A 25,293-nucleotide genomic window follows, 5' to 3' on the forward strand; every position below is an offset into this window, starting at 1 on the left:
TTGGGCTCAGTCTAACATAGAAACAATATATTATTACACTCTAGTATAATTATCACTAATATACATTTGAGTACTGAATTGAGACCAAGACCTTTCATCTTAAGAAGACTCTTATCTGTATTCCAAAGAGAGACTGGTTTTCCTGGGTGACTTGAAGACCGGGGTAAGAAGGAGCACAACCCTCTGGGAAAGGCTAACTTAGACGACAAGCATAAAACATCATGGTAACAATCCTTGTCAAGCACTGGTAGATATCATCTTGTGTATGTGGAGCTTTATGAGTTCTATATATCCATTTCCTTTTCCAATTGAATACCTCAAACTATTGATATACATCTTGTCACTACAATTGTGGATTTTTGCAGGGAGTCTTGATGAAGGGTCTCAGCCTGAAACATAAGACTGTTTATTCCTCTCCATAGATACGGCTTGATCTGCTGAGTTCCTCCAGCATATTGTGTGTATTACTCTGGATTTCCAGCATCTGTACAATCTCGTGTTTATATTTTGCTTTCCTGTTGTTTCTTCATTGCACTAATAGATTCAATTTCATTTCACTCCATGAGGCATTCCTTGCTATTCCTTTCATATTCCCACTGATTATCCTCTTTGCAATTTTCCACATTGAAAACATTTTCACATTTTCAGTATCAGTTCATATTCTATCAAAATCTGTCTGGAACTGAGTTTTTTTCTGTCTGGGATTCCTTATTTATTTTATTGAGATACAGCGCAGAATAGGCCCTTCAAGCCGAGCTGCACAACAACCACCCCCCCCCCCCCCGCGCCCGATTCAATCCCAGTCTAATCACAAAATAAATAACAATGAGCAATTAACCTACCAACTGGTACATCTTTGGACTGTGGGGGGGAGGCGGGAGAGGCTGGTGACCGGAGCACTCAGTGGAAACCCACATGGTCACGGGGAGAACGTACAAACTCCTTACAGACAGCTGTGGTTATGGAACCCAGGTCACTGGTACTGCAAAGCATTGTGCTAACCTCTATGCTATTGTGCTGCCCATTGTCTTATTTTGAATCAAAGTAAAACAAAGGTTGAATTCCTAATATACTGGAACTACTACATTTGAATATTTCATACAGCTGACATCTGGTTTGCAATGATATATAAATGCAGGGGATCAGTTTGCATTACAATTACCTTCAAGTATAGATATTACTTGTTGTCTTGCAAGGATAGATGAGGTTTAAACAAAAACACATTACACGAGACACAACATTTAACAGAAAATTTAAAGATGGAAATTTAAGTAATTTTCAATTATTTGTGTTTAAATTACATTTTCAAACAAGTCAGAAGTTCTCTTGCTTCTACAAGTGATGAGGTTATTTCTTTTACATTTTTCCCTCTAAATTGCGTTCACAATCTGCAAATAGCTTTGAATACTCACGCATTTTCTTCATCAAAGTTTGGCCGCTTCGATCCCACTTTATAGAAGCAAGGTGTCTGAGCTGGTTGGGTTTTCCCATAGCCACTTGATGGGCCCAGTGAACCGAATACAGAGTGTGCTGCCTTTGGTAGTTTTGGTTCTTCCTTCTTCCCTGGTGTAATAGCAAAACCACCAAAACCAAAGCCCCTCTTTGCACCACCACCTCCTTTATTCCAATTCATTGTTTAGCTGCAGAAACATAAAATAAGAATTTCTGGAACTCTGTAAAACCTTCAACCCAAAGATTTATCTAACAATGACAGATTAAAAAAAAGATCTTTCAGTATATTCAAACTCATCTCTCACAATTTCAGAGAATTAGAAAATCAACTATACTATCCAAGTAAGAAAATCTCAAAGAGACTACACAACAACTGCTCACCAGACTGTAAATCTGTTAAGAAAAAATACTCAATGCAGTCACTGGGATATCCGACAACTAACAGAGGCACATGGTAATACAGGGAGATTGCCATAATCAAGGGTGCCAGCAGTAAACTAAAAGTGCTTCAGCATTTTACTTTATTGAGCCATGTGACATTTTAATAGTACTTGCAGGAGAAAAACATTACATTAAAGCTCCTGACCAAGCAACAGTATTGAGTCATGTTCATGACTCTCATGGTTTAGTTCTACTGCAAACAAGAGTAGTTTCTACAAGTGATCTTGTGGGTTGGTATTTCTCCTCTTGCATTTTTTTGATGAACACCATGGAAATATGACTACATTTAAATGAGGGACCAAGATGGGCATTCAAGCCATTTGGTTTCACCATAGATCCAACAATGTCAAACATTGTCTCTTTAGTGTTGATATGTTATTTGCTGTAGAACCTACAAAATCAATTTTCTTTCCTACATTATGCTGTCTGTTAGAGTAGTGATACTTCAGAGTAACATGTCAGAGTCTGACAATCTTGTTATCTCATACCTTGAGAGTGACTAGCGTTTTATACTCCATTTAATTTCTTGCAGATTTCACTGGAGACATTTTCTTTATTGACAATATGTGCATTTTGTCTTTTTGGGAACAAAGAGGAAATCAGGATAGAGGGACAATCATGACGGTGGAGTTGAAACCAAGATCTCAGTGAATTGGCTTGAGGGCAGGATGACCTACTCCTCCATGCGATGCAAATATTGATTGGATTTATGATGTTTGTGCAATATTTCATGGATCGTTTCTTTATGAGCTTTCATACAACGTCGGGGTCCAATACTGGAAGGAAAACGATTCAAGATAGGTGCTGATTGATGTCGCAATTAGCAACATTTCTGCATTATTTTGCTTGCATTTTGTGGGATTGATATTTACTTCATCGTTTGAACTAGACCGTTAGCAAGAAATTGGGCCTTAGCTATTGCCGATAAATCGAGATAGTAACCAAAACAAAAAAAAACTCGTTAAGACGGAGAGGCGTGGCAACAGGCAGAGTGGGCGCGCATTCGGCGGGAGAAGTGTCGTGGGGAAGGGGCACAGGAGGAAGAGCAATCGGCGTGGTGAGAGATGGCTAGTGGGGGAGGTAATGGGCGAGGTGGGGCGTGGGAGACAGAGGGACGCACCGAGCGGGACGGAGTAAAGGAAGGGCCTCTCCGCGTTGTGTCGCTAAATAAATAAGGCGACTGGTGGGGGTGGGGAAAGATAAGCAGAATAAGCACCACTTTAGGCCTTGTAAAACAGTAGGCCCGAGAGCCCTAGCCAGTAGTAAGCTAGATCGCCGGAATCGTGCACCTTACCCAAGTGTCGGCCTGAATTACTATGGGAGTATCAGGTGGTGGCACCGTGTCCGTCCGTCTCTCCGTCAAGCCTACTCCCTTTCCCCCCCCGACCCGCACACCAGGCAACCAAGCCGTCGGTCAGCGTCCGCCGCGCATGCGCATTGCCCATTGGCGGCCGACAACTGAGGGTGAGCTGCCTGCTGTTCCACACAAATCCGTCGCCATCGATCCGACTTCGCCTAACCAACCCTCCCCCCCCCCGCACACACCCACCTCAGTGGGCCGCCAACTTTAAAAACTTCGATAATACTGCATGTCGCGATTACATTGCGTGATGTCACTGGGTCAAAGGGTAACGACATGATCAATTACCCCCCCCACCCCCACCCCCATGGTGTCTTTGCGCAATGACATTAGTCTGTGGTGAAGCAACAGCCGCAGTTTTGCTGTAAACTGATGGTCGCTTGTTAATGCGGGGAAATGAAAAACAGAAATATAATAAAAACTCCGATTGTATTTGGCGACGTCACCAGCAAGTATCCCCAGCCGCGGCTCAAACTGTAGGATGAATATGATTGATTACTGAATAGCCCAATCACAGTCAGGGATTGCCCTGTCCTTTCTTGATTAGGACGTCAATCGGTAGGAATGCACCAGTAAGATTGAGCTGAGGAGACGGGACATCCGGCGGATGTCTCCGCCCATATAAGAGCGCTGGCCCAGATAGAGTGGAGTAAGGTGAGTGAGGATCCGCTGAATGGGGGGGCTGTCTGTGAAAAACAGTAGGAACTCGTCTTGTATGTAGCCGGAGTTGCTTTATAACTGGTTATGTGAGATCGTATGCTGCAGCAAATCCGTAGTCAGTGTGCTGACGAGCACCCGTAGCATCCGGATAGTTCGGCCTCCGGGCGCGGAGCTGCTGCCTGTTTGCTAGAGAGATGGTTCTCTGTATGCACAGTGTGGGAGTCACTTCTCATGGCCAGAGATGGTGTTGGGTTAAAATCCAGCCCAATCCTGGTTAATTGACTCCGGTGCAGTACTGCGGGGGAACTGCATAGCCGGAAGTGCGAAAACCAGGCCTTGTTTAGATCGTCAGATGGGTGGTGGTGCAGGGCATTACTCTTACAAGATCAGGCGACGACTCCGTGATTTTCGTCCTTTAGCGTTATTACATAAGTATTCCGGTTATTAACTTTCACATTATGATTTCGTGGAAATTTTGTGTGCAGGTCGCCGAACAAAATTTCTTGTTGGCTTCGGCTTTTGGATGCTTAGATCTTAACAAAAGAGACAACTTGAGCTGTACACTCCTATTTGTAACAAAGTGATTGACGTGTTTTACAGGTTGTGGTCAAATCAGTGTTGCCCATGAAAAGATAATGCTATGTTGGGGGGTGGGGATTATTTGAGAGGAAATACTTTTTCATGCAGGCATTGGTTGGAATCTGTTATGCAGTACCTGAGGGAATGGCAGGTACAATTCACATAAGCCTCTGGTTTTCTCCATCACTGTTAAGAGAAGTGTTTCCTGCTACATCTCCCATCTATGCTGCTTATAATCCTGTATATTTCAGTGGAGCTTTTTTTTAAGAATAATAACCCTGGATTTTTTTGCTATCTCAAAAAGTTCATACAATGTGTGCAGTCTTGGCAGAAAAATGTATTTTCTCTACGGGGTTGCCATTCCAGAAGGAAGGGTAACCATTACCTTTGTTACTTGAGCTGGCTACCTTCTGCCCATCAGTCATAGACATAGAAAGAAACAACTCGGAAACATTTGTGATGTATCTGGATGGAAAGCTCTCAACCATCTTCACGTCAGTAACATTGTGGGAAATTTTGTGTACTCTGATCTCCTCTCCCACTTCCTGAAGTCAATGAAGTTTTTCCTGTTTTGCTGAAGTTGAGGGAAAGATGGTTGTCTTAGCACTCTTTCCTATACTCCATCTCCTTATTTGATGATCTAGCACATCATGGTGATCACATCTGCAGATTTGTTGGTGGAGTTGGTGCAGAATCTGGCCGCACAGTCATTGGAAGTAATGTAGGGGACTGAGAGCATACCCTAGTTGGACACTAGTTCTGAGGATAATCATGGCAGAAGTTTTGCTGCTTATTCACATGATTTAAATTTAGCTTTGGTGATGATGGAAGCGGACTGGGATGCATGATCCACTTGGTGTTTGTGAGTGATAATACTTGTATTTACTTGGTCAATGTAGATCACTCGGTCAGAGCTGGGAGAGTTTATAATGGAGGAATTATGACAGCAATTAAACTAATACTGGGGTGTTTCTTCACAGAAGATGAAATGTATTATTCTGGAAATGCTAGGGAGCGAAGGGTTTTTTTTAAACAGAAACATTAAACAAATTTGTATGAATAATATTGGAGAAATTAGTAAAACCAAAAGCTGATTAATTCCCTGAGCCAAGAATTTTGAAACAAAATAGAAAATGCCAAAAAATGCCCAGCAGTCAGGCAACACCTGTGTACCAAACATCAAATTTGGTCTTTCAGGTCAATGATCCCACTTTGGAACTGAGACTCGTATGTACTGAGTCTCACTTTTGTAAATGGGAATGTTCTTGAAACTGCCTTTTCCCTTTAGATTGAACATTGACATTGTTTGTGATCTTCATTTTGGTGGTTGGGATAGTTATTGTCTTGTGGTCAGCTCTGTGTTAAACATTAGCTTTTGTGGTTCATGAACCCCATTCTGGTGTGGCTGTCTCCAGTATAGTTGGGGATTCCTAATGGAACACTGTCTTAGGTGCATTGCATTATTTATTCAAGTGAGTTTGTGTGGGGAGTGGACCGGGGTGAAGACATTAACATCAGATATAGCATCTGGTTTGCCTGGTACTTCGAATGGTTGATGTGGAGCCTGCATGTGACGACCTCCCTCCACTGGGTCTCCTCCTTGGTTATCCAAACAGTTTTCCCATCCTACACTCATACATGGGGGGGGGAGCTGCAACCAGAAGCAGACTTTGATGTTTTGTCACTCCTCAAATGTTTCTACTGGAAACTGCACTACAGGAATATTAACAGTGGGCAATTAAGCTACAGCAGGAACTCCCAGAAGTCCAGGTGATTACAGTGAGAATGTGCAAACTGCACAAGGCTTGGAGCTATCAGGCAGCAGCACTAACTGCTACACTTCCATGCCCTGAATTGAAGGAAGTCTTCATCCTGAAATGACCCTGTCAGTAAGCAAACATGGGTTTCAAAGATAAGGATGTTTACAACTCAGTTTTATCAATGGTGATCAACTGGATCCAAGAAGTTCAAACTAAATTTATTATCAAAGTACATATATGCCACCATATACAACCCTGCGATTCATTTTCTTGTTGGAAAATCAATAAATCCAATAACCATAATATAATCAATGAAAGGCCACACCAACTGGATGGAGAACCAGAGTGCAGAAGACAACAAACTGCAAATACAAAATAATATCGTGGTCATGAGACGAAAAGTCCATAGGTTGACGGGGTAATTCAGTGATGGGGTGAGTGAAGTTATTCACTTGGTTCAAAAGCCTGAGTGTTGAGGGGTAATAAGTGTTCCTGAACCTGGTGGTGTGACTTCTGAGGCTCCTGTACCACCTTCCTGATGGCAGCAGTGAGAAGAGAGCATGATCTGAGTGGTGGGAGTCCTGATGCTGCTTTCCTGCGGCAATGTTTCATGTGTAATTGTGCTCAATGGTGGGGAGGTTTTTGGTGTTTATATATCAGGCTGTGATGCAACCAGTTAATATATTCTCCACTACACACCTGTGAAAGTTTGTCAAAGGTTTAGATGTTGTGCTGAATCTTCACAAACTACTAAGGAAGTAGAAGAGCTGCTGTGCTTTCTTCATAATTGCACTTGCATGCTGGTGATGTTAAACACGACCGGAATACAGCGATAATTGAAACGGGTTCCTTATGTGCAGTCTATTCTGCAATTTAGTTTTCGTGGCTCTCAGCACTTAGCTGCTGTCCCGCTTGCTCACTTTTTTCCACTCAAAAAACTCAACAAGTTTGTCTTTAAGTGCAGGGTGCTTGTACTCAGGGCCAGAGGTCCCTGTGCTGGGGCTGTGGCGGTCGCAGTCTGGAGAGAGCGACCAACCGAGCGAGGAGTACGACAGGGCGCGTGCCCGCCTTGTAGGATCTATCAGAAGTTTGCTTTCAGTAGATCACAGCGAGGTAGCTGCTGTGCTACCTACAAAACCCTGAGCCCGCATTAGGTCGCCTGCGAATATTTTAGCACCGGGTTCCTCAAAGACATTCCGTGTGCTAAACAGGTTTAGAGGTGGCGCCCATCTGTCCACGCTCCAGGCCAGTAGCAACGGCATTTCCCAGTCGCTGATTACCCAAGGCCAACCAGTGATCACTGTGTTTAGGCGACTGATGACCTCGCGTGGGTTCAAGTTCAACAGTGGGCATGACAGGGAATGAGGAAAGTTGCAGCTGATTCGTATCGTTTCCTCCCGATCCGGTGTTTGGGGACCACTGAATTACACTGCGTCGTGTGGGGGAGCTATAGGCATGCACACTGGGCAGAAAGAACAGAACGAAAACCCCACGACCCGGAAGCAATCTCTCAACAGTATGTGTGTATTTTTTTTTCGGGATCTACTAGGAAAACCTCAAAGATCGACCAGTCGATCGCGATCAACAGGTTGACGACCACTACAGTAGGGATAGTGGTACCAGGCTGATGTGCAGTATTAGATTTACACCACATGCGCTGCTTAGTGTTGAGGCCACAAAGTTCCACTTCAGTCTCATCCGACCACAAGACCTTCTTCAACATCTTCTAAGTGGTACTTTGGAAGTCTTTATGGGCAAGGATATGTTTTTTTTTAGCCACTCTTCCATAAAAACCCTTTTGATGCAAGGCCTTAGAGATTGTGTAGCCATGAGCTTCATCTCCAGTTGCAGCCACGGACTTCTGCAGCTCACTCAGAGTAGCCTCTCTTACAATTGCCATTCTTTTCCAGTGACTAAGTTTAGAGGCGCGGCCTGACCTAGGCAGCATAACTGTAGTTTCATATTTTTTCCACTTTTTCACAACAGACTGCACTGAGTTCCGAGGTATGTTCAGTGCCTTTCTGATGGTCTCGTACCCTTCCCCAGATTAGTGTTTCTCTAATATCATTTCCCTGACTTGCCTTGAATTCTTTTTTTGTCTTCATTTTGGTTTGGTTTGTTGAAAATCTACCATAATGTTGGATCTTACAGAGAAAGAGGTATTTATCTGTTTGAATTCATTGAAAACTGGTAATCTTCCAATTTTCTACAGTACATCAACAAATTGGGTGAGTTTGTAAGGTGATAATGTATATTGCACCTGAGGAAAGTTAGCATACAAATTATGAAGGGGATGAATACTTCTTCAGCCTCACAATTTTGGTTTTTAATTTTTAGTAAATTGCTGACAGGTGTTGGGATTTTTCTTCTGATTTGACATGATGCACAATTATGTATGATTAGCTCAAAAAATCCTACTTCAATGTCTTTTAAATTTAGAAAATAAGACAATAAAATGTGAAAACAGTTATGGGGGCTGAATACTCTTTCAAGACACTGCCTCTCATCATTCTGTGCATCTATCAGGTTCCCCCATTCCCATTAACTTCCTCTTGCCCAAGGAAAAGCTCTATCCCAGGCAACATCCTGGTGAATCCCATCTTCATCCTTTCCATTACAATCATGTCCTTCCCATAGTGTGATCCCCGGAACTATGCCTAATACTCCAGCTGTAGCCTAACTAATGATTTATAGCCTCCATACTATTGTATGCCTTGGCCAGTGAAGACGAGAGTCCCATATAGCTTCGTCACTACCTTGTCCCCCTGTGATACATCCTTGTTCCATCCTTGTTACACCCTCAAGGATCATTGGTCTTGTAAGCCAAAGTCACTACGTTCTTCAAAATTGCTTAGGGCCCTACCCTGTACTGATTGTGTATTTTATATTTTATTAATCCTCTCAAGGTGTATCAGGATTAAATTCCACCTACCATTTCATGACCCATCTTGCCAATTGATTGATATCATCGATAGCCTATAATTATTCTCCTCGTCATTAACTGCATCAATTTTTTGTCACATGCAAATTTTCTTGTATCCTACATTTATGTCCAAATCATTAATGTATATCTGGAATCACAAGGAGCCCAGACGAATTTCTAATCACACAAATAACCCTCCATCCTACTTCCTGTTACCAACCCAATTTTGGATCCAATTTGCCTAAATTCCTTGGATCTTACAGACTCTATCTTTTTGGACCAGTCTCCCATGCTTGTTAAACACCATGCTGAAAACCACATCAATGGCACTTGGGTACGTTTATTACTGTGAATTCTAAGCAATCTATACTTAAGTATGCGACCTTCCATACCTGACCCTTAATCCTAATCCAATGATATTTATGCAGCCTCTGATACCTGATTTGTAGCTCTCAGTTTATGCAGCACACCCAGCAGGATTAACACTGAAATTGTATGAAGTTTTCAAGCACTATAGTTGTAGTTCCTGTTCAATTGGAAGAGATTTCAGAACTGGTCCAGAATGTGCTGCAGACATTTAACATTGTGAAAAGCCCTTAAAATGCACAATGAAAACCTGGTTAGATTGGAAGGTCACTGGCATCCATGCTTTCGAATATGACTTTTTTTTTATTGCAAATAACACAACAAGAGAATTATGTGTGTGTACATGCCTCAAATAGCTTGTCATTGCAAGCATAATTTGTTACACTTTCATCAAGTTCATGTCGCTGTTACATCTGAGTGGAAAAATAACTGAATTTTCAGTGGTTGCAATTTGTCACGGAAACAGTTATCAACATATTCACAATTTTTCCTTGTCAAATTGTGACCACTGAAAATTCTAGATATTGTAACATTCTGGAAAAGATAGTACTGGAGTCAGAGCCACGAGCATGGAAACGGGGCCTTCCTGGTCATAACATGTACCGGGTACTACAATAATGAATTTCTAGCCACTAATCTTTTCCTTCATTTTGGTTTTCTCATGCCTCCAGCTCATCAATTACCCTGCTGAATTTTCTCATATGAGGCAAATCCAATTTTATTTAGATCATCTTCCAGTTCTGTCCCATCTGATCCTTCCTGAAGCATACAATATTTTCTGTTTGTTTTCTCTGCTTGTTATTTGTGCATTTTCCCAATTATTTTATGCTGGTATCCATAATCCTTGCTGAGGCAGCATTATTCTGTATTTACCTATTTACATTTGCAAGAAAAAGTTTGTGAACCCTTTGCAATTACCTGGTTTTCTGCATTAATTACTCAAAATGTGGTCTGATCCTCATCTAAGTCACAATTAATAGACAGACACAATCAACCTAAACTAATAACCCACAACAATTGTAATTTTCATGTCTTTATTGAACACATTGTTCAATCATTCACAGTCCAGGCTTTATGTGCACCCTTGTATTTAATGACTGATAGAACCTTCTTTAGAGCAATAACCTCCAAATAATTTCTGTAGCTGCTGATCAGACTTGCACAACGGCGAAGAGGAATCTTAGACCACTCCTCCATACAAAACTGTTTCAGTTCATCACTATTTCTGGGGTACCTTCATGAACAGTCCTCATCAGGTCATGCCATGGCAACTCAATTAAGTTAAGATATGGACCCTGATTTGGCCATTCCAAAACACAATGTTCTTTTTAAACCATTCTGTTGTTGGTTTACTTTTGTTTTGGATCATTGTCTTGTTGCATCATCCAACTTCTATTAAGCTTCAGGTGACAGTCTACTCACCTGACATTCTCCTGTAAAATATCTTGATACAATTATTGAGGGAACAGAGAATTCAAAATTGTAAGCTGTCCAGGCCCTGAGGCAGCAAAGCAGCCCCAAACCATGATGCTGCTTCCACCAGGCTTCACAGTTGGGATGAGGTTTTGGTGTTGGTGTAAAGCACCCATTTTCCTCCAGAGGAAAAACAGCTCTTCTGCCAAAAATGTCAACTTCTGTCTCATCTGTAAACAGAACACTGACCCAGAAGCATTGTCGAGCATCCAGGTGGTCTTTATCAAACTTGAGACATGCAGCAGGTTTTTTTTGGAGAGCAATGGTTTCCTCCATGGTGTTTTTCCATGAGCACCATTCTTGTTCAATGTTTTTTCTTATAGCGGACACATGAACAGAGACTTTAGCAAGTTCTAGAGATTTCTGCAAGCCTTTTGCTGTTATCCTAGGGTTCTTTTTCACCTTCAGCATTGTACATTGTGCTCTTGGTGTGATCTTTGCAGGACACCCACTGCTAGGGAGAGTAGCAACAGTACTGAGTTTCCTCCATTTGTAGAGAATTTCTCTTTCTGTGGACTGATGAACACTCAGATCTTTAGAAATGCTTTTGTGGCCTTTTCCAGCTTTGTGTATCTCTATAATTCTTCTTTAAAGGTCTTCTGAAAGTTGTTTTGATTTAGGCATTGTGCAGATAAACAGATCTTTCTTGAGAAGAGCATGCTCTGTCAGGAATCTGACTGTGTGTCTTTTTTATAGGGCAGGGCACCTCTACAATCCATAGCTCTAATCTCATCTCATTAACTCTAAATAGCTTTTATAGAAGGCATTACCCCAGAGGTTCACATACTATTTTGAACCTAGGCAATGATTGTTTAAATAGTGTACTCAGCATTGACAAGAAATACAATTTTTTTTGTGTAATTAGTTTAGGCAGATTGTGTTTGTCTATTATTGTGACTTAGATGAAGATCAGATCCGTTTTATGAGTAAATTCAGAAAACCAGGTAATTGCAAAGGGTTCGCAATCTTCTTCTTGCAACTGTATGTACTTATTCAGAAGGGTTGGCAACAAAGATAGCTTGTGCTTAGGTTGGGTAGAATAATTCTATTTCCATGTCCTGAGAAACAAGAAATTGATATCATTTGTAAAATCTACCAGATGTTTACCACCTGTAATGCATTGGTCTCTCACTGAGAGCATAATTGCAAAGCAGTCTACCAGCTTGTTGGCACATCGTGTGAGATAGTGTGATGAATGTCTGTTTTTGAGTGAATGGCAGTGTGCTATTGTGGAAATTGGGAAGCGCAATATGTTCCTGATCTTTTAGTTTTAAACAGGAAATAGAAAGAGAGCAATGTAATCTGCTGTTGATGTCTGACCAGTAAATTATTTTGCATGGTGTAATTATGCGTTTTCTTCCTGAAGTATTTATAATGATGTTCTGTTTTATATTAGAGCTCCTAATGGAAGTGTCTGTTTAGTGACAATCCAGCTTTTCCATGTCATTTTTGGTAAGTGCAGTTTCATTTCAGTTCATGCATTTATCTCATTCCTTATTTGTTTCAATACCCAACCATCACCTAACATTGAATCGACAGCACAGAAATGGATTCTCATTCATGCTGACTGATGCCTGTCTATGCTGTTCAATTTGTCTACATTATTCCCATAATTTTTTATGCCTTTACTATCAAAGAACCTGTCCAAAGCGATTTTTAACTATTATAATTGTGTATGCTCCACCATCTACTGTAAGTATATTTGTAGTTATAATAGGAAAATGAAATGTATGCAACCTTTGGATGTCTTCTCAGTAGGACCAATAATAACTGGGAGCAAGGTGTCAACTGAATCAGAATTGGGTTTATTGTCACTGGCAGGTGTCATGAAATTTGTTAACTTAGCAGCAGCATTACATTATAATATAGAAGTAAATAAATCTATTACAGTAAATCCTTGCTGAGGCAGAAGTTCATTCTGGCCATGACCAACCTCTCAAAGCATTTCATCACCACAGATGTGAGAGCTACTGGTTGATAATCATTGCAGCAGCTCACACAACTCTTCTTAGGCACTGGTGTAATTGTTGCCTTTTTAAAGCAGGTGAAAGCTTCCAACCAAGGTTGAAAATATCCTTGAATACTCCCACCAGTTGGTTGGGACAAGTTTTCAGAACCTTACCTACAGACCTTGCTCCCTTGCAGCAAGGTCACTCTCCATAAAGTCAGCCTAACATCAGCTTCTGAGACAGAGATCACGGCATCACTGGGTGCAGCAGGGATCCTTTTAGTTGTAGTGGTAGTTCCCTTTTCAAAGTGGGCATAGAACCTAGAGTAATAAATTTAATGGAATCATAATTTTTGTAAGCTAAACCAGTGTAGAGATTTAAGGTGACTAAAAGCTGACAATGCTCGTAGACTGACTATTTTTGAGGAATGTTCTGGCAGTGTTTCAAAGTTTCAGAGAGAGAGAGAGAGAGAGTGAGAGCATTCCACACAATCAAAAGAGTTCTGCATAGTTCTACACAAAGCCATACCTGGGGTTTCTGTCTGAAACATTGACTGTTTTCCATAGATGCTGCCTGGCCTGCTGAGTTTCTTCAGCAATTTCTGTGTGTTGCTTGGATTTCCAGTGGCTGTAGATTTTTTTCTTGTTTTTGTGTCACTTAATGTATATTTTTAATGACAACAAGAAAAGAAAAATAATCCCAAATTCCTCTCAGTCCATGTTCATTACTTTGACACAAAGTCCTCCAAATACTTAAGCTCAATGAATTGTCCTTCATGATAAGATACCTATTCCTTGAATTTGTGGCACTCTCCTTCATTGTGGAGTATGGTATTTGTTGAGTCATTGCCTTTGCCTTTTCTGGTGAGGAGGGTGGTGTCAATCTTCATTGACCTTCTGATCCACATTGCAGGCACATTTTCAGCATCCTCATGGTAGTAGTATGCCTGTTGGTCATTACGTTCTACTTGCTCATCAGTTTCTGATTTTGTTGTTTGTGTCTTAAGAGCAGGGAAAGCCTTGCAAAAGACTACAGAGCATATGGCAAAATGTTAATGGGTTTTTTTTAACACTTTCACTTTTTTGGAATTGCTGGCCTAGCGGTGGGTGTCTGAAAAGCTGAGTGTCGAGAGCCTGCAGGACGTGGGACTGTTTGGTGGTAAGTTACTGCATCATTGCTGTCAGTCACAAATTAACATTTCAGAAAACTGAGGTAGGTGTTGGTGGATGGGTTGGTTGAATCATATCTAAGATTTCAGTAGTATTTTACTTGACTGCTTCTCTCTATCTTATCACTTTCTTCATATCTGTGTTCTTGATGTCATTGAGCCATGATAAGCCTTTGCTATTGGCTGATTGGAGGTGATGGTTCTGATGCCCCCTTAACTGGCATTCTGAATGCATTTATTTTTCCACTTAAGAGGCTGGTTTCCTCGCTAATGTCTGGTGAATACATGTAGCTAAAATAGTCAATAAGATAATGCAGCATAACCATCATCATCCAAAGGAAATTAAAGGGACCAACGATGTTCTTATCCCAAGGGTGGCTCAAGGCATCAACACAGAATAATAGCATGCATATTCTAACCTCATTGTGTGTGGACGGAAAATCCTTGTGGATTGCTATTTTTACCTTATTTTATGTACAATTACCATTCCATTCCATGTACACACTGTTGATTTGGACCTTATTCTGTTAGGGTTAAAGATTTGGATGCAAATCTTTATGATTGGAAGTTTACGGTTCTCAACATCTGAAAGCTTCCAGCGTTTTCCTTTTCGGCCTCAGATGTTAAATGTTTATTTTATTATTAAGCTAGCTGGCATACTTGGTATTCTTTGTGTTCTGTCGGCAATCACAGTGCTTGTATTTATTTCCACGCAGTTGGGTTTTGTAACACTTCTTGTAAATGAAATAAAATCTTACTTCAATATATAATTATTCTGTGAATAATATAATTAGGGGGTTAAAATGATGTTATTTAACTAAAGTTATCACTAAAAACATACACAGTGAAAATATGCATACAAAATTACATTTAATATGGTTTTCTTTAGCAGGTATGTTCAGTACCTATACACAATGTGTAAATTTACTTAATTTCACTGTTAAAAGTTCTCCAGAATGTACTATATTTCATTACTTGGAATCCGAGAAAAAATGTATAGATTATTTTTATCTCCAGGTCTGAAGCAACCAACATGTAGCAGACAGTGGGGAAAAGTTTTGAGTTCTGACACCAAGGCTAATGGCATTTGGTGGTTGTCTTCGCATCATTAATGTTTATAGCAAAATAAGTTGAACAGAGATTTGAAGTTACTTGAATTGAAAAGGTAGATCATATGGAATAATTGGCTTCCAAGGAATGAAGACATTTTCCCCATCAACATTACCAGTTATTATACTGGTGAATCGCAATTCCTGATTAACATGATTGGAGCTGCTTCTTTTTAGTTCCAAGATTACGTGATAGTACATTAGGTGTCAATAGAGTTTAAAAAATTTCAACAAGAAAATGTACCACTTCACTGTATGTCACTCTGTCAGTAGATTTATATTGCAAAAGTTGTCCAAGAAGCTTGGAAAGAAAGTATTTTTCATGGCCTGCCTTGCATCATTTTCTTGATGCTATATAGCTCCTTCGTGCAAACATTGGCCATTCATAGTATTGTGCAACATTTGGGAAAACAGCTTGCATCAGATCAGAATGAAGTAATGTAGCAGTTTGCATAAATCTTTCATCAAAATTCTTCCTGCTGACTCTTTGTGTTTAAATTCCACATTTCCTAATTTGAGTCAATTCATCTGCTTTAGAACCTCATGGGAGCATTAGATGAAAAATCTCCAGCTAGCATTGAAGTGACACCTTCCAGTTATTATTGTGTCTAAGATCTTGCAGCATTGAATCCAATACTTAAGTGACAACTTTGTGCATTCATCACAGACAGAAAGTTTAAAATCTTTTCTTTTGCCGTTCTCTGAACAATGTTATCTATTGGAATCCCCACATTTCTAAGGAGAGTTTAAAAGATAAACACACACTTTTCAATGGGGAATATTAAAATTAGGCCCTCTTTGGGAACCCTTCACAGCCCAATGGAGTTTTTTGAAAAATCTAGTGCACATCGTTATCTAACTTGCATGCAAAATTCCCGATTTCTAAGCTGTTTCATTACTGACATTCTATTTTATCAACACAGCTTTGTATATGCTGACACTATCTCAGAGTTGTGAATATTGTTGTAATGATCTACTGACAATTTTTTCACAATTCATAGAGCTGTTTTTGCATCAACATTGGTTGCAAGAGGGCAACTAAAAAGAATGGTAGGATGAGCCTTGGATTGCCCTGGTGGGCTGAATGGCCTCAGTTACTAACTTGTTGGAGCTGCACTGATGGTGGCACATATTCCATCATTCTGATCTATGCCTTGAATGATGGAAAAACAATGACGTCGGTAGGGTACTTGCAGCAGGATACGCAGCCTCACTGAGGATATCAGAGTCATTGGTGTTCTTATACAAGAAATAAGGTTGTCATGCAGGTTTAGCAAGCAGTTGAAAAGGCAAAAGAAATGTTTGCCTTTATTTAAAGTAGGATGTGGTATAATGTACCGTAGATTCCGGACTACAGAGCGCACCTGATTAAAAGCCGCACGCTCTAATTTTAGAAAGAAAATCAATTTTGTACTTGTACAGGCCGCACCGGATTTTAAGCCGCAGGTGTCCCACGTTGTAATATGAGATATTTACACAGAAAGATATTACACGTGAGGATTTTTTAACTTTTAATTAAATCCGTATGGTAACATAAACAAATACATATCGCAAATGCTTTTTTTTTCGAACAGTGCCTGTAACACAGCTACTTTTAAATATACATACGTATCGGTAACACACAAATTACGTTGCGTATACTTTTTTACTGAACAGTGCACGAACAACATTCCAATATCTCCTAACGACTGGTAAAAAAAAATATATATATATACTGCAGCCTACCAGGAAAAGTTATTGATTGCCTTCTTCATCTTCCTCCTGCGCACTAAAACCATCAAAGTCCTCTTCTTCAGTGTCCGAATTGAATAAAACCTCAAGATCTCGTCACTCACTTCAGTCTCTTCGTTGTCGCTCTCACTTGAGCGCACGCGGTCCTCTTCATCACGCAGCAGTCCAGCCTTTCAAAACGCACTGGTGATGGTGGATGTTGTGACACGGCTCCACGCATTTAGGATTCACTGGTAGACTTGAGTTAAAGATGCTCTTTGCATGCGTCCTGTTTTGGTAAAGGATTTCTCGCCGCTCGTCATCCAAGCCTCCCACTCAACGCGCAGTGCCACTTTAAATGCCCGGTTCACGCTGATGTCCAGTGGCTGCAAATACTTTGTGGTGCCCCCAGGAATCACAGCTGGAATTGAGTTTGTACTCTTGATGGCAGCTTTCACTGAACTTTCATTGTCAGCCGCTTAAAAATCACCATCGGTGGAAGCTTTAGTTCGGATGCTGTGCAGCTCAGAACACAAGTAAAATGCGTTCTCTCATGGCCACTTGTTTTCAGTGTGATGGACGAGTCACCTTTTTTATTAACAGTCCGAGTGAGAGGCAGGTCAAACGTCAAAGGTACTTCATCCATATTTATGATATCATCTGGCCTGATGGAATTCTCCGCTATCTTTGTTTGAGTGAATGTGCGGAAGTTAGCAAGCTTTTCCTCGTGGTGTCGGGAGGGAGCTGCTGACACAGAGTTGTGCGTACCCTGACGGACAGGCCTTTTCGTCTCATAAATCTAAAACACCATGATGGCCCACCTCTAAAATCTTCGATTTTCATTTTGGTAGCGATTGCTTTAGCCTTCAGTCTGATCTGCATGGTGGAAACACCGCGGCCGCCTGCTCTCTGTGTGTTAACCCAGTCTTCAAGAAAGTTTTCAAGTTTGGGCCATCTGCTAGGATTACCTCTGAAAGCTTTTGTCGTCTTTTTGCATTGACTCAGTTCTTCACGCTGGCGTTTCCACCGTCTCACCATCGATTCATTTATGCCAAGATTACGTGCAGCAGCTCAATTTCCTTCTTCAACCGCCAGATTGATCGCCTTTAACTTAAAAGCTGCATCATATGCTTTTCTTCGAGTGTTTTCCATGTTGATGAGGGTGAGTACAAATGACTGATTTACAATAATTTAATTGTGAAAGTGCGCTTGATTTATTGTACAATTTCATTGGACCTCTGTGAACTACTCATCAATTTTATTGCTCTACTGTTACAAGGCAAAATGTTTTTGGCGGCATGAAAAAAAAACCTGCATTAGCCGCACCGTAGTATAGGCCGCAGTGTTCAAAGCGTGGGGAAAAAAGTAGCGGCTTATAGTCCGGAATTTACGGTAAGTCTTGCCCCAGTGTTTTGGTGAGGCCGCACCTACAGCACTGATTACAGTTTTAAATTCTTTATGTAAGGAAATGTGTATTTGCCATAGAAAGATATATTTTCCAAAGTGCAGAGAAATTTCAGTGGGTTGATTTGAGAGTTAAAGAACTGACTGAGTAAAGGTTGAGAGGAATAGCTTGTGAAAATGTGAAATGATCTCACTGAAGTGTAATATTTTAGGGTGATTGGGTGAATATCATGATGGTTCTAGATTCTGATGGCATTCTCCAATCGGGGGCAAAGTCTTTACTGACCAGTATGAACTATAAGCTAACAAACTTCCACAGCTATCTTGACTGCATGTCCTCTCGCCCTCCCCCTTCCTATAGGAATTCCTTTCTTTTCTCGCAGTTTCCCCAGCTAAGATATCTGTTCTGATGATGAGAGTTTACACGTGAGTGTGTCTGAAATGTCTTCCTCTTTCATTGACTGGATTTTCTGCAATCATGGTTTACAGGGCTCTCCACCAACAAGAGCAAGGCTAACGTTTCCCCTCTCTCACCTTCCAACACGCTACCCTCTACACAGTGATAGTTTCCACCACCTTCATTAAGATTTCACCACTAGCCATATCTTCCCGTACTTTGTACTTTCAGCATTATAAAGGGAAGTTCTAAGGCCTATACCTTCTATTTCATAATTTTGAGTGTTCCTGGAAGCAAGCCACATAATTTGTTACCTTCACCAGAGGGTTTTGATACCTGGTTAAACAGACTGATGGATGAAGTTGGGTGATTATCACCAGGTGTTCTCTTGGCTATCTTTGTCTCTTGAATAATTCATTTATAATCCATAGCTTTCAGCTTCTTTGCACTGGCTACAACAATTATCTCTGTCTCTGTGATCCTTGTTCTGGGCTTTCCCCTCTTGCTTTTGTTTCTCTTTCATGAATGCTCATTGTAAAGCAATTCTTGCTTGCAATCTAAAAGTGATACAAGTTTTTCTCTTCCCACATGTAACGTGATTTACTTTTGATGCACACTGCAGTTCTGTGGGCAATCCCTTTTATTGTTTTATCCAAATTACATTTGTACTTTATGTGGGGGGGGGGAGCATCGTGATTTTTTTTATTACAATGTGAATCTACTCTGTACCTCAATTTGTGACCAATGCTGTAAATTGAATTAAGTTACAATTATTCTGTGGTGATGATCATGCAATGTTTCATTTCTCATCCAGAATGTATTTAAGTGACAATAATATTTTAAGTCTTCTGACACCTAAATCTCATTCTTCAAATGCCATCATTGTTGCATTAAAAGCAGTTTTATTCCTCTGAAAAATCTATAATTCTTGTATCTTGTGGCCATGACTTGGACTGATGTCAGCTGTGGTTAGGCTTGCCAGTTATTTTGCCCCAGTGTTAAAAATCAACTTTTAGTTTCTTTGCTTCAGAGCGGCCTCGAGCGGACTATCACAGGAAGGTGAGTACTCATCGTGAGAAGGCTGATTGCATGTGAACCTTTGTGCAGTGTGGTATTTGACTCTGACTTCAGGAACCTGTTAAGTTTGTCCTGCTGCATGTCAGATATTTGCTGTAAAACATTTTACTTTGCTCACAGCAATTTCCTTTTTTGTTTCTGCATGGGGCAACTTTGTTACATTCAGCACAAAATATTAATGCACAATGAAAAAAGTGTAAATGAAGTGAATTAGACGGATGATAGCTAGAAAAGGGGCATTCAGCCCAGTCCATCACCCTTGCATTCCTTTTCAACTTGCACTATCCAGATGTCTTTGCATTTATCTAACTTGCTCTCAAATGTTAATTACCTCTGGCAGCTTGTGTGATGTAAGTTTTGAATACTCACCACACCAGCTGAAGAAATATTTTCCTGAGTTCCTCTCTGGATTTGTTAGTGGCTGATTGATTGTCTTGTACTTGCAACCCCAGTTGTGGTCTCCTTGAGAGACCACGTCTTTAGACTTGTGCATTTGAGTTGCTACAGTTGTTTTTCTATAGAGAGGATTTTTTTTTAAACTACCAGTTGTTAGGCTTTTTCTAATGTGTATTTCTCAGTTCTAGCTATCATCCATGTAATTCACTTTACACTTTTTCCATTGTGCATTAAGATTGTTGCTATATGTTGTCTCTAGGCAGTTCATAATCGCAGTTCTAATTCCTCAATGCAAATACAAGACAGTTTAGTTGTAAGGTACCACATTTATAACGGGGGGGGGGGAGGAGATCATAGTGACTTAACTAAACAGCTAAAACTAAAAAAATTATCTCTGGTCTCACTCTCTCATTCTGTTGTATGTATGAAATGTCTCATGAGTCGTGGCTGATCATTCTCAGTGTTAGATTCCTTTACAAAGCTAACCTTCAGAATCCTACTTCTGGCTGTGTTTCTAAGTCCTGCATAGTAGCTACATTTTGTACACATCTTTGCAGATGTTGGCAATCTGAAATAGAAAGAAAACACGAGAAACGTTTAAAAGCTCAGACAACAGCATCTATGTAGAGAGGAACAGTTAACATTTGAAGTTGGAGTCCCTTTGTCAGAACTGGAAAAGCAAGAAAATATTTGTTTTAAGTTGCAAGAGGTTTGGATAAGACAAAAGGAATAGTCCATCAGAGAGTAAGATCAGGTTTGCCGTAGTTATGGAAGGGAAGAGGTGAAAGGACAGCTATTGCAAGGGGAAGTGTTGTCTCAAAAGTGGTGCATTTTCTTTCCTGACGGCAGACATTAGCAACTGCGACCTGGTAACTGGCATGAATAACAATGTCTCAGCCTGCAACTTTTTCAGAAATGCCTGAGCAACACTCAGCACCCTGAAGACAGGCCAGAGAAAGTGCAGCCACCTGATCCAAAAGTGGAATATGAGGAGCAGGAACAATTCACACTGCCTCACCTAAAGCTATTGAATAGCTTTCTAAATTTGATTTTGAAATATGACTGTTCCCCAATCATTTATATATTCAGAAATCTACTGATTGTAACAAAAATATTTAAAAATTTGTTCCTTGTTCTTATATGATTTAGCAGCCAGAGATATCTGCAAGCAAGTGATGCACTGTATGCATGTTAAGGTTATAAGAAATTACTTTATTAGAATTTATTAAAATAAAGAAAGAAGAATGGTTCATGAAATAGCAAATGAGACCAAATAATACTTATGAACCGATCACTAAGCCACGCCACACAATATACTACTGGAAAAAAATGCAATGGTCTGACAGCTGTTCCAGTCTCTCTTTCCCTCTTGATGTCCTTGCCTCTTATCTCCAGCTCTTAGCACTAGTTGCAACCCAGTCCAAGTGCAAATTCCCACTTGGACCAAAGAAATTGTCCCTTTTTATCTTTAAAGACTCCTTATTTTAATACTTTTCCAGACATGCATGTTTTTCACCTTATCTACTCAAGGCTGTAGACTGGTACTCACACTAAGTTCTTCCCTTGTACTTTCTCAAAACATTCCACAGCCGACACTAATGCCATTTTGTCTTACAAACCTGCATTTGTTGTGCTACACATTTTAGCACTTACCAAGGGGAAATCAAATTTAATTCTTTACACAGACAAAAGCTGTCTTTCATACCAAAACATTAGAAGTTAACCTCAATCTCTTAAGAGCACACTGTAAATGTTTTTATTGCGAATTAGAATTATTTTAAAATCATTCTTGTATTTATTGCCTTGCAGTAGTTCCCATAGTAGCTTATACTATGACTCTTCATGAGGCTGACGTGGAAATGAGCACCACTTACTGATTTAGAAAACGATTAATTGTTTTTTGCTTGAATTTTTAATCCGTGAGTGAAGGCAGGAGAGGACGTGCTCTAAAAGTGACTGATATCTTGAATAAATCCTTATTATTTCACTTTAATCACTCTGGGCCTGTTCATTGTACACCACTTGTGCTGGTGAGTCTTCTGTTCCTGTGCTGCTTGATATCATTAATCTGTTCCAAGCCCTTGCTGTGATTAGTTGCCTGGCTTTTCTGTAGAGTGAATTGATTGGTAATATCACTGACTTCATAGTAGACTCCTTTGAATCCTTGTGCATGGATGCGGTTTGCTTGTTTTCTTGCTTCAGCTTCTTTATAGTGGTGGAAATTTGTTACTTACCTGTGACAAAATATACTCTTAAGTTTCTGAGTTACAGATATCTACAGTGCTGCAGAATGGTAGGCTAAGAGAGGAAGTGATATTTCAGAGGAGCAGCAGTCTCACACCTGTGCTTGCTTACCTAGTTGCTGGGCTTAACAGATCATCTGTCTGTCAGTGCAAAAGAGGATGAAATGACATTTATATGTTTGGGGAGGGGTAACATAATGAAAGGATTAGATAGAGTAGGTAGATACTGCTTTGTCAAACTGATTTAATTCTTTTTCATTTGGGGGATGATCTTTTGATGTAATGATTCAGACTACCTTACTGCTTGCTAATAATGAACCATCTGAAAGCACAGCTTTCACCAAAATACGAAGTATGTGGAATGCACCTAGGGGTGGGAAAATCAATAGGTCTATCAGAAATGGACTTTAAGGGGCTTCAGAGGGTAAATATCAACAGATAGGTGACTTTTTTATAAATAGCAGGGAGTAAGTTGATGTACTGTAAGTTGGAGAACATAGGAAAGTGGAACCACTTGACTTCTATCCCTTCTGTACTATTAAATTAGATCATGGCTGATCTTTTACACCCTCCCCACCCCCACACCAGTTTCCTGCATTGATCCCAAATACCTTCATATCCAAAAAAATATTGAGATTAGATATGAGCCTATTGAGTGTAGCTTGAATGCAAATCCACTGACTGGAACTTTCGTAGAAGTTGAGAGGAGATTTTGAGGAAGCAGGCTGGTGTGTCAAATGTGATGTGTCAAACGTAACTACCACATTTAAAAATGATTACATCGGACAGTATAGCACATGAACAGGCCTTTCGGCGCACAATGTTGTGCTGAAACAATTAAATTAGTAATCAAATGGCCAACTAAACTAGTCCCTTCTGCCTGCATGATGTCCATATCCTTCCATTTCCCCCACATTCATGTGCCTGTCTAAACATCTAAAAGTCACTAATGTATCTGCCTCTACCACCACCACCCCAGGCAGCACATTCCAGGCACCCACCGCTCTCTTTTCTTAAAAAATAAATAAATAAAACTGCCCTCACAGCTCCTTTGAAGTTACCCCCCCCCCCACACCTTAAATGTGTATTTCAACCATTTCAACCCTGGGAAAAACATGCTGTCTATTTACCTCAAAACAATGGACACCAAATTTTTTCAGAAGTGTTGCTTCCTCAGAATGTTTTTTGTTTTGGATGGACCACTTGAAGCGGAACAAAAGTACAATTTTAGACTACTTGTATTATGTAAGAATTTGGAGAAACAAGAAATTGACTTTTGTTGAATATAATGCATTTAATTGCATAATGGTGCTGATACTTTGCAATAGTTTGACTAAGCTAAAACTATTTTGTTGATGATTTTCATTTGTTCTCAGTGTCTGTGGCTTCTCGCATCAGTGTTCAACAATAATCAGCCAGCATTGATGGATTCCAGTTGCCCTGATACTGTTTCTCCATGACCACAATGTTCCGGTGAAACCTTTCACCATGCCCGACTCTGACAGTGCCAAGATTTGCAGGGAAAAAGTCTAAATGGGAATACAGAAAATGAATCTTTAGTGACATGTTTCACTTCATGGTTTTGTGTGCTTGAAGCATGTTGTCGACCAGCTGCACATAGTTTGGTGCTCTGTAGTTGCCGAGAAACCTTTCAACAACGTCCTTAAATGCCTTTCATGCAATTTTCGCTGGGCCGAGAGAAAGTCCTGACGAAGGGTCTCGGCCTGAAACGTTGACAATGCTTCTTCCTATAGATGCTGACTGGCCTGCTGCGTTCTGCCAGCATTTTGTGTGTGTTGCTTGTATTTCCAGCATCTGCAGATTTCCTTGTGTTTGCTGTTAACCTGTGTAGCCACTTTCAAGGAGCTATGAACTTTAGACCCCAAGATCTCTCTGTTCAACACTGTTAACAGATGATGATGGTTCTTTGCCAGTCATCTACGCTATCCACAACATCTTTGCATCATCTGCAAACTTACCCACATATCTACGTTTTCATCCAAGTCACTTATAGCAGAGGTCCTAGTATAGACCTCTGCAGAACACCAGTAATCATAGACCTTCAGCTAGGATAAGTCTCTTCAACCATGACCCTTTATTGGCAAGCCATTTCTGGACCCAAATGGCCAACTCACCATCGGCATCATAATCATCTGGTTGAACCTGCCGTGTAGGACCTTGTCAAACACCTTACTAAAATCCATGTAGGCAACATCTACAGTTCTACCTTCATCACCTTGTGAAAAAAACACAAAGTTAGTAAGATACAACCTGCCATGCTGGTTCTCCCTATGCTCATAAATCCTATCTTTAAGAATTCTCTCCAGTAACTTCCCTACCATTGATGTGAGACTCACTGGTCTATAGTTTGCAAGATTATCCCGGGTTCCCTTCTTGAATAATGGAACATTAGCTATTCGCCTGTCCTCTGGGACCTTGCCTATGGCTAGAGAGGATACGAAGATAATTGGTCAAGAGCACAGCAACCTCTTCTGAACAGCAGTATTGAAACTGAAATATGTAGATATTGAAGTTCAAGGAGAAGGTGAGTTTTAGAGATTAGCAAAAGAGAATGGAGGAATTGGAGGCAATGGGATGTTGCCTGAATTTTGTGTTTAGTTTTGGTGATGAGAAGGATATAGGTTAGGGAGGTTAGTTTATGCTAAGGCCTAAGATTTTCCAAATGGTAACTCTGTACAAGTAGATGAACTAGTAAATGAGCAGTAAAGAGAGTAGGAAAAGATAGCTTATGATGTGGAAATTTATATGTCTAGAGGAATTTTATTTAAAATAAATTGATCCTTGATCTGGGGTCTCTATCCATTA

General features: G+C 40.3%; 2 protein-coding genes across 7 annotated transcripts in view; one reads left to right on the forward strand and one right to left on the reverse strand.

Moving 5' to 3' along the window:
* Window positions 1–3,341, reverse strand: part of ddx42 (DEAD (Asp-Glu-Ala-Asp) box helicase 42) — a 71,305-nt gene extending 67,964 nt beyond the window's left edge. Inside the window, exons 1-2 of the mRNA XM_059955784.1 lie at window positions 3,188–3,341; window positions 1,413–1,640 (exon numbers count right to left, since the gene is read on the reverse strand). Coding sequence (XP_059811767.1) covers window positions 1,413–1,633 — 221 coding nt within the window. The 5' untranslated portion in view covers window positions 1,634–1,640; window positions 3,188–3,341. The remainder of the gene's footprint in view (window positions 1–1,412; window positions 1,641–3,187) is intronic.
* strada (STE20 related adaptor alpha) overlaps window positions 2,862–25,293 on the forward strand; it is a 50,395-nt gene continuing 27,963 nt past the window's right edge. Inside the window, exons 1-4 of one of the 6 annotated variants that reach the window (XM_059955791.1) lie at window positions 2,862–2,950; window positions 12,411–12,466; window positions 14,064–14,121; window positions 19,782–19,810. In XM_059955791.1, coding sequence (XP_059811774.1) covers window positions 12,455–12,466; window positions 14,064–14,121; window positions 19,782–19,810 — 99 coding nt within the window. In that variant the 5' untranslated portion in view covers window positions 2,862–2,950; window positions 12,411–12,454. Of the gene's footprint in view, window positions 2,951–3,814; window positions 3,908–12,410; window positions 12,467–14,055; window positions 14,122–19,781; window positions 19,811–25,293 lie in introns of those variants that run through there. The other 5 variants (XM_059955792.1, XM_059955794.1, XM_059955796.1 and 2 more) reach the window with 5 other exon arrangements.

Source organism: Hypanus sabinus, chromosome X1, assembly GCF_030144855.1.
Source record: "Hypanus sabinus isolate sHypSab1 chromosome X1, sHypSab1.hap1, whole genome shotgun sequence".
NCBI lineage: Eukaryota > Metazoa > Chordata > Chondrichthyes > Myliobatiformes > Dasyatidae > Hypanus > Hypanus sabinus.